Source organism: Octodon degus, unplaced genomic scaffold, assembly GCF_000260255.1.
Source record: "Octodon degus isolate 3935 unplaced genomic scaffold, OctDeg1.0 scaffold00048, whole genome shotgun sequence".
Lineage (NCBI taxonomy): Eukaryota > Metazoa > Chordata > Mammalia > Rodentia > Octodontidae > Octodon > Octodon degus.
The window spans coordinates 12,671,745-12,681,641 of NW_004524624.1; the positions used below are offsets into that span (position 1 = coordinate 12,671,745).

Here is a 9,897-nt window from a genome sequence, read left to right on the forward strand (position 1 = left end):
AGGATGCCCGGCCGAGTAGCAGCCCTCCCAGGAGCCCAGATGCCCTGCTTCCTCAGAGACTGTAGGGCGGAAGTTCACTGAGCAGGTGCCTTTGGGCACAGTCTCCAAACTGTGAGGAAAACAGTTTTGTCTTTCCAAATGACTTAGATATTTTATGTCTTTCCTGTGGTCTGGTGGTCCTATGGCTAAAATTCTACAGGGATGGAGCATTTTCTACTTAGAGAAAATGAGTGAAGGAGTAGGGTTTTAAAAAGTAATAGTTTGATTTTTTTGTTGAAGTGTTTTATATAGGACAAACAAAAACCTTACCACTAAATATCCCAAAACATACCTCTTTCACAAATGAATTATTAGTATTGTCTTTCCTGGAACATTGTGCATGTTTTATTTACTGAGTTTTACATTGTAGGAAGAAGAACATTCCTTTTTTTTTTTCTTTTGGCAGAACCAGGGATTGAACTCAGACCCTTGCACTTGCCAGGCAAGCGCTTATTCTCCTGAGCCATCTCCCCGGCCCTAGGAGAACATTCTTGTTTATTAAAAAAAAAACTGAAGCTGAGCGTCGAAGTGCGTGCCTGTAGTCTCAGCACCCTGGAAGGCTGAGGCAGAATTCAGAGTTCAAGCCCAGTCTAGGCAACCTGTTGACCTTGTGAGACCCTGTCTTGAAGGGCAGGGTCGTGGTGTGGAAGTGCAGTTCAATGCAGGGGCCCGGGTTCAATCTTCAGTGTCACAAAACCAAAACAAAACTCCCTCAAACAACAACAACAACAAAAAATAATTGAATGTTTTGGCTGAAAACAAATCCAGATGCCATCGTGGTAACTTTAAACATGTGAGGCAAGGGGCTGGGGGGATAGCGTGGCAGTTTTAAGCGCCTGCCTGGCAAGGACTCAGGTTTGATCCCCGGTACCACCCGCATGCGGTGCTCACCAGAAACCCTGGGCATGCTGTGCCCGCCACTGAAACCAAACATGGTGGTGCATGCCTGTAATCCCAGCACTGGGGGGGGGGGGGCTGAGACTGGAGGATCACTCCTGTCCAGGCTGGGTAGCGAGACCTTATGCCAAATAAATACATAAAAGATTAAAAAAAAATGTAAGGCAGAGTTATGTGTTGTTTTTAGAGTCATTTAATACTGGCTCATTCGGAAAAATATATCACAGTGAAATGTAGCTTCTTGAAAATCCTATTTTAAAGGCTTTTATAAAAGATGGATAACAGGAAGCAGAGAGGCAGATATTTTGCAAATAGAGGGAGAAAGAGATGGAGAAAAGGGAGATACAGAGAATGTGTTAGGTACATGCACCGCTTCTACGATGAGTGTACAGTCACTATGCAAGCATACCAATGGAAAAAAAGATGAAAAATGAAAGAAAACATTGAAATCGTTTAGGTCACTTAGTCATAAATCGTGCTTTGCATTCATGAATTAGCATGCCGTATTTTGGTATGGGATATAATTTCAAAATTTAGAACTTCATTTAACCTCCAGATTTCTTCCCACAGGCCATTTTGCAACCTGTGTTGGCGGCAGAAGATTTTACCATCTTTAAAACGATGATGGTCCAGAAAAACATTGAAATGCAGCTGCAGGCCATTCGAATCATTCAAGAGAGAAATGGTAACATGTTGACGTTTGAAATCTAAGTTCTAAATCCTTTTTTTTCTTCCAGTTTTGCCAGTTCTGGTTATAATATGGTTTTAAATGTAGCTCCTTTATATAAATATATTCTACCTTTGAAACTTGTGGGTAAGTGAAGGGCTTTTGAGTGTACAGACTTCCTGCTCAGTGTGCTTGACCTCAAGGAAAGCAGACTGAAATCCGATTTAATGATGTTTTAGATTTTATAGCGCTTGGTTTTTTTACTCTGCCATTATGTGAACAAATTTTGATATTTTTGACTGGTTTAGTGACTGCTGAGAGAAGGTACCTATTCTCATGGCTTATTATTGTTAACATGTTAAGAAGAGGAAATGATTCCTAAGCTTTCATGCACAGTGGAATCAGTTTGGAGGGTTGTGAAAGCTCATGGGCAAGCTCTCAGAGATTAATAAGAGTGTGGTCCCAAGATGTATCCATTTAGCTAGAAATACCCCAAACACCCTTTTTATCGCAGAGAAGTACTCCACTGTATAAAAAGCGCAGAAGACTTGCCTGTGTAACACATGCCTGGGTGATGCTGAAGCTAGGTGGAGCTGGGGCCACAGCTAGAGCCGCTGGTCCAGGCCACAGGTGCGTGTGACTCTCTCACCAGCATCGTATGGAACAGAGGAGAGAAGGCAGGCGCTAGTGGCTCTCTTTGGCTTCATCTTTGCCTATCTCTGTGCTCAAACGTTCTAGCTTTTTTTCTGCTTTTGTGTCCTTAGTGTGTGCCGGAACCACACTAGAATTTCTGATTCCCATCAGCTAAGTTGCTGACTGTATTTCTTGTCATTGTGCCATCTCCTATTTAAAATAGGTTCTCGTTTCTGTTCAGATTTGTTGATCCGCCTGGGGAGGTAAATCCGTGTTAAGAGTTCATGGCTCAGACGCATCAGGGCCTGGGTTCAGCCCGGCACCATGAAAACAAAGTAACTACAGAAAAAATAAACCCTAAAGCTTACATTTTTGGTCATTTCATTTTAATTCTTGTGTGCTTCTTTTGTATTGTTTTGTTCAGTTGGTTGCCATGATACTCTTTATAATGGCTTGCAGGTACTGGGGAATGAATTTAAGGCCTTTGCCCTGAGCTCTGTCTTCAGCTCTTTATATATATATATATTTTTTTTTGTTTTGAGACAGGGTCTTGCTAAGTTGTTAAATTGCCCAGGCTGGCCTCCAACTTGTGTCTCCAGTGTCAGCCTCCCAGAGTTCTGGGATCATAGGGCAGTTTGGAAGCAGGACCTGTCCTTTGTTTCTTAAAGAAATGAGCGCTGTAGCTACTTGTGTTGATGGTTGTATTGCTCTTAAGGGTCTGGATGCCAGGCCCCTCCTATGTGCCAGTTTTCTGGTGATATTGTACTATAATTTTACAAGATGTTACCACTGGGAGACGTAAGATATGTTGTATCTTTACTTCTTTACAACTGCATGTAAATTTGCAGTTATCTCAAAATAAAATGTTTAATTTTAACAAATGCATGAAAACATCAAGGGTATTAGAATAGTAAAGTTACTGTACTTCAGGGCATATCTAAAATCCCCTCCTCCTATGTGGATAATAACATGGAAGATAAAAAAGGAAGAGACATTCTGTTAATGCTATCGAATATAATTATTATAGATAGGAATGCAGTATTTAGTACAATTTGCCTGCTTATCAGGAAGATATAAGTTAAACCAACACTTAAAATTACTTCATATGAATTTTTATTTGCCTTTGGGCAAAGTTGGTGCTGCTGTGGTCTGTAGTAATTAGGCTCATACCTGAGCAGAGGCTCTGAGGGTGGAAACTGAATCTTTTATATTTCTATCCTTCCAAAGTGCTTAGCATTCGGGCTTTCATTTTACATAGTAGGTAGACCCCTTGTCAGTAACATTTATTATGATAGAAATGAAGAGTATTAAATTTTGTTTTGTTTTGTTTTCTTTATGGTTTTTGGGGTACTGGGAATCAAACAACCTTGCACTTGCCAGCCAGATGCTGTACCCCTGAGCTATATCCCTGGCCCTTTAAGTGTTGTTTTGATAGAATAACATTTATTTTATAAATTTCCATTTAAGGGTCACCTGGGAGAATATAGTTTCATTATCTGCGCTATCTCAGTGATTTCATTGTATGACCTCATATTATATGATGGGAGACAGTAACTTATATTTATTTTATTTCCATACTTTTGTGGGGTTTTTTGGTAGCGCTGGGGAACTAGCCCAGGACCTCACGTGTGCTAGCCTAGCGCTCCACTGTTGAGCTACATCCTCAGCTCCTGTCATTATTTTCAATAGCTAATGCAAATAATCATTAAGAGATATTTCTCAATAAAATTGTGTTTGGTGGGACTGATTCCTTAAAATGAGAAGCAGAAAGAGAAGCATTAGATAAGCTTGGCTGGGCATGGTGGTACACACCTGTGGGAGGCTGAGGAAGGAGGATCACTGTGAGTTTGAGGCCAGCCTGGGCTACATAGTGGGTTCAAAGCTGGTCTGAACTACATGGGGAGTTCCTGTCTCAAAACAGCAGTGACAACACCAAAATAAAACAATAACAAAACAAAGATAGAGAAGCTTGGAATGGTTTTTAAAGTGATAAATCATAAACTAATTTTACTAGATGCATTGGAGCAGTGAGAAGAGTTTTCAGTTGAGTTGAAGTTCTTCCATGTGGTGTTTGAACAGGTGTGTTACCTGACTGCTTAACTGATGGCTCTGATGTGGTCAGTGACCTTGAGCAGGAAGAGATGAAAATCCTGAGGGAAGTTCTTAGGTACCTCTTTCCTTATTTTTGAATGATTGTTAGTAATGTTAAAGTGAGCTCTCTCTCTCGCTCTCTCTATCTCTCCATATATATATATATATTTCCCCCCCCCCCCAGAAAACGTGAATTCTGTACTGAACACCAAAGTGATTCATCATTTTATAAGTTTGAAATCCCTTCTCCAAAATGGTTAGGGCCATGATTCTATGTATTTTGGAACTTGGACTGCATAGACCTTACTGGTTGAGCATCCCTAATCTGAAAATCTCAAATCTGCAGTGCTTTTGAGGGTTATGTTGGATTACAAAAAGTTTGAGCATTTCAGATTTTCAAATTAGGGATGCTCAACCTGTACTATATTTATTTTTAAAAACGTTAACATTATTATTAAAATGTTTTTAATTGTTTAAATTTTATTTTAGATTATTAGTACATGTTGCAGTGCAAATGTGCACATTCCCTGTGTGGAGTCGGCTTATGTACACAACACATCCCAATTCCTTCCTTTCTTCTGCATCCCCCTACCCCCGACGCGCCCCCATCCTTGGCCTCTTGATCCCTTCCCCTTTGAGAACCTCCCTACTTCCTGTTCTTTTCTGTTGTGCTCTTTATGTTTCCTGTGGGTTCCATGCACAGAAAAAACTATTGTCAGGTGACTCAGGCTGGGTCAGCTTAGTGAGAGGCCCTGTAGGGGTGAGAATGAGGTCACAGTGGAAAACGTTCAACAGATCCAGCTTGCTCCCTGCAGATTGATGTTTTCTGTATTTCAGAAAATCCAAAGAAGAATATGAGTTGGAAGAAGAAAGGAAGAGAAAAAAACAGGTGCCCATAGAAAATATAAATGCAACAGAAGTATATTTCATTGCTGTTATTGCTTAGTCATTTTCCCTGTCATCTCTGCTGTATGTAAGCTTTGGGGGAATTACACCATGCCTCATTATTCATATTTTCTTGACAAGTCTAAATATTTAATTTTTAAATATAGAAAGCGTATACTTATAACAATGTTTACTTACTTAATACCTTCTTATAGAGGAAGGAATTCTTGAGGATGAGGTTTGGCCTCATCGTAGAGCTTGTGTTCAGCATGTGCAAGACCCTGGCATCAATCTCCAGTACCCAAACAACCAACCAAACAACTACACAAAAATAATCTTTATAACTTTATTCATTTTGTAATTTATCCAAAAAGCTACCTTTTAAATTCCTGGATAAAGACTAGGATCATTGGGGCAGGGGAGATGGCTCAGTGGAATAAGCGCTTCCCTGGCAAGCGCAAGGGCCTGAGTTCAATCCCCGGTTCCGAGAGAAAAAAAAAAAAAAGACTAGGATCATCAACTTCAAAAACTATAATATCACATTCTGGGGGAATGCCTTATAAATATTTCTGTTAATTTTCTGAATGAAGTAAGATTAAAAAACATTTTACTTTTCCATTCTCCTTGATTCTTTCACTGTGTTGAAATAACAGCCATCACTACTGTCAAGTCACCCCTTTTAACAACAAAAAGACAGAAATGATGGATTTCTGCCCTTCCGGAGCTCTGCCAGGGTCATTAGTGGCGGGTGATCCAACATGGCACTGGATCCCAAAACAACTCCCAGACTGAGTTCCGTGTTCTTGTTCTAGTCCCAAAATAGACTTTGCGTCTCATTTTCACGCAGGCGCACACCAAGGCCCCTCCAGTCCTCTCCCAGCAGTGTCCACCTGATCCACCCCGCCCGCTCCCAGCCCTCCTCCGCAGGTCCTTGCTCCTCTTCAGCACCCCTCCTGCGCCGAGCAGTGAGGGATTTCTTTACTTCTGTCCCGCTTCTCGAGCCATGTCCCTGGCCCTTGTCCCACTTCTCTTTCACGCCAGAGGAAGAAACCGCACCTGAAGACCCCCTCCAGGCTTTCATAGATGAGACTGCAGCAGGATAATTCAGTATCACATTTCGTGGCACTGGGTTCCTCCGTGAAGAACCATTTCCGTGAAGTGCCCATCTTTCCAAGGATAGACGGAACATGTACCTGGCGAGGCGATGGAAGCTAATATTCACTCTTCTACTCTTTTTTGCTAATTCCCTTTCCACATTTTCCCAGTCTTCCTGAAGGAAAAAGGAAACGATATAAATTATCAATCACTTAAAAGTTGTTTTCAGTCTTTCTATCATTAGGAAACATGCCTGTATGACTTTACTGTCTTTGAAAAAATCTTTTGTTCTAAATTACCTAAAGAAGAGTAGATGAAAAGTATATGCATTTTTTTGTGAGAAATGTTAAATATTCTTTATATGGTATTATACATACACCACACTAAAATTCCTTTCAATAAGTAAAAGGCAGCACTTTTTAGATATAGGGAATTCTAATTAAATTGGCATAGTCAAGGCTAAAAATATAGACATAGCTTTCTTGTCTTCAACCACTCCCTTTAATAGGCTAATAAACCCAAACTGAAACAGCGGAGTCTTGCCTGGTTTTGAGACAATGAAAGATTTCTCAGTATTTAAACATATTCACATAACCAGTTATATAAATCTAAATATAAAACCAATACTCAGTAGTTTTGAGATGATATTCTCAATCTTTGTGAAAAGTTCAACATTACTAATCAAGTCCAACTATGTATTTAGAAGGGAAAACAGTGTTAGTATTTACTGAACTGGAATTACTGTCAAACCTTGAAGAAAAAAATGATACGCATTTAACAACAAGCCAATTTTATTTAAATCAGGACTGTCCAACAAAAATATTCTGTCAGCCACTCATGATCTGAATTCTCGTGTATGAGATTAAATTATGGTACACATACAAAAGCCATGAGACATTTCTGTTCTGCAATAAATAAGGCAGTGACTATTACTCATTAGTAGCCTTTTTGAGGTAAGCTGCTGTCTGCCCTTTCTCCCTTCTTGATGCCAGCAAAGATCATTTTTGTTCCTGGGATGTACTTCTTGGGATTCTCCAAGTACTCCTTCAGTGTATCCTCTCCCCAGGTGATACCTTTTTTCTTGTTGGCATCTGTGTAAAAATCCAGCAGCCTGACCGTCTTCCGCCCAAAGAGACCAAGGAGATTTGGCCAGGTCTTGTGCTTGCCTCTCTTCTCAACAGTGTGGCACTGGGCACACTTCTGTACAAAAATTTTCTTGCCTTTCTCAACATCACCCATTTTTAAACCTGCTGCAGCTTCCATGCCGGATGATCACCGGTCTTCCCTTGTTACCACAAGGAAAGTTCTAGTGGAGAAGCCTGATGTCCCGCTCTCTTGATTTATGCATTTTTGAATGAATTTCTTTTTAGTAAAAGGCACTGAAGTTTTTAGATACTAGTATTTTAAAATATAGGAGTATAGAAGAGAAACAGGTTCAAAATTACTGTTGGAATACATTAGTTTTAACCCAATTCATATGAAAACCATACTAAGTTTCTTGGATCCCACACTTTAGGGGTGTGCAGATACTTTTTTTCCTTTTGAGATATTTTTGTTATGGAAGTAATATCTCCCACGTATTTATCACCCCACGTATGGGGGCTCATGGCTTATACATCTGTGAGTTGCACTCTACATACTTTAGGATTTTCTTCTGTTTTTAAGGAAAAATGAATTAATATGAGCTACTTTCTAATTTTTGAAAATAACATTTCATCTTTGGGTTTTGTAAGAGAATTAGTTAACATTAATCTCAGCTGTTTGTGTGTATTATGGAATCTGCAGCTATCGGAGGCTAAAACAGAAGCAGCCCGGGGGTACACTGACGAAGCTGCAGGTGGGAGTGAGTCCCAAGGCGACGGCGAGTGTGTGGCACAGCCTTCCTCAGGTAAGGGCGAGTGCGTCGGGCTTTCCCTGGCAATAGGAATACGGAAACACCTGACAGAGTGTCATACTTGCATGTGTACTTAACCTTCAAAAATTCTGGGAGGCAATATTGAATAGCTTTGCTATTTAAAATTGCTTGTGAAATTAGAGTTTGCAGGTTACGAAATTCTGAACTGAAAATATAGTTCTTGTGTTTATACGTGACACCTAAGTCTGAGCAGTAAGCAAATCCACTTTCTTTATGCTTGGATTTCATGTAAGAAAACAAGTAATTCTGAAATAAAAATTGAATCATGGTCATGATTTCAGTTTCCTCTATCATGGATTTCTATGGTTTTAAGTAAATGTCCTTTTCTCAGAAAAAAAAAAATGAGACTTTTTTTTTTTCCAGTTGGGAAAGTTTAAAAATGTTTTCTTTCTTTCTTTTTATTAGTACCTCTGTGCAGTACATACTAGTTATGTTCCAGGGGGAGCTGGTACACATGCATAGCACATCTTACTGTTTTAGGGCTGGGGAGATAGCTCAGTAGAACAAGCAGGGTCCCGCCTGGCAAGTGCAGGGTCCTGAGTCCTATCCCCTGTACCACAAAACAACAACAACAACAACAAAAAAACCTGTTTTTCATCCCCTCCCTGGCCCCTCCCCCACCTCTTGCAAAACATCTCTATCCCTTCTTCCTTTTCTTTTAATTTGTTCTTTATATTTTGGCTCTCATGTAAGAGAAGACATGCAGTATTTAAGCCATGTGTTTGATTTATTCCACTTCATGTTATGGCCACAGGTATATCGAGTTTCCCACAAGTGACTTCTCTTTTTAAGGCAGAGTAGTAGTCCACTGTGTATAAACAGCACATTTTCTTTACCGTTTACCTGCTGACGGACAGGCTACTTCCAGGAGTTAGCAGTTGTGAGTCGTGCTGCTGCAGACATGAGAATGCGTGTGTCAGTGTAATACGGTGCCATTAGCTTTTTCAGGATGATACCCAGAAGGGAAATCGGTAGTTTTCATGGAATGTTTACTTTCCGAACAACTTCTTTTTTTGAGGAATTACTGTACTGATTTCCTTGATAGTTATAATAGTTTACATTCCCACCACCAGTGTATAAAGGTACCTTTTTCCCAAGAGCCTTTCCAACATTTATTATTTGATTTCTTGATGATAGCCATTAATTCCAGAAAAGGTGGAAGCTCAAGTGTTTTAATTTGTATTTGTCTGATGGCTAGAGATGTGGAACATTTTTTGGTGTATTTATTGCCCATGTCTTTTATTAAACTTTGATTTTCATTAGTGCATTTTTATAGCACATCACGACTACATTCTTTGTGGGTAGTTGGTTATGTACAAAACATATCTTAATTCTTTTTACTTCCCCTTCCCCTCTCCTCCCTCCCCCCTCCCTTCATCGCTTGGTTCTTTCTATTTGCAAAAGATGTTTCCTATTGTCCTGTTCCTGTTTTTCCTATTGTCTTCTTTTATTTTGCTCTTTAATTTCATTTTATTATTATTTTAAAATTAATTTTATTGAGAAAGAAATAGCAATGAGACAGTTTCAAAACAGGTTAGTAGGACTGTTATAATAAATAATACATTGTATATTGTTGTCTTTGTAGTAGTTATTTATAGTATAAGATGCAGACGTAATATCTTGTCTAAACACTATTAGTACAAACCTTTCTTCTCATTAAACTAAGAGAAAGTAG

At 39.5% G+C, this 9,897-nt stretch overlaps 1 protein-coding gene across 2 annotated transcripts in view; it reads left to right on the forward strand.

The window, feature by feature from the left end:
- Cfap36 (cilia and flagella associated protein 36) overlaps nucleotides 1-9,897 on the forward strand; it is a 26,470-nt gene that overhangs the window by 13,635 nt on the left and 2,938 nt on the right. For both annotated transcript variants that reach the window (XM_023716590.1, XM_004632436.2), the window contains 4 exons: nucleotides 1,507-1,621; nucleotides 4,316-4,403; nucleotides 5,165-5,216; nucleotides 8,093-8,195. In XM_023716590.1, coding sequence (XP_023572358.1) covers nucleotides 1,507-1,621; nucleotides 4,316-4,403; nucleotides 5,165-5,216; nucleotides 8,093-8,195 — 358 coding nt within the window. The remainder of the gene's footprint in view (nucleotides 1-1,506; nucleotides 1,622-4,315; nucleotides 4,404-5,164; nucleotides 5,217-8,092; nucleotides 8,196-9,897) is intronic.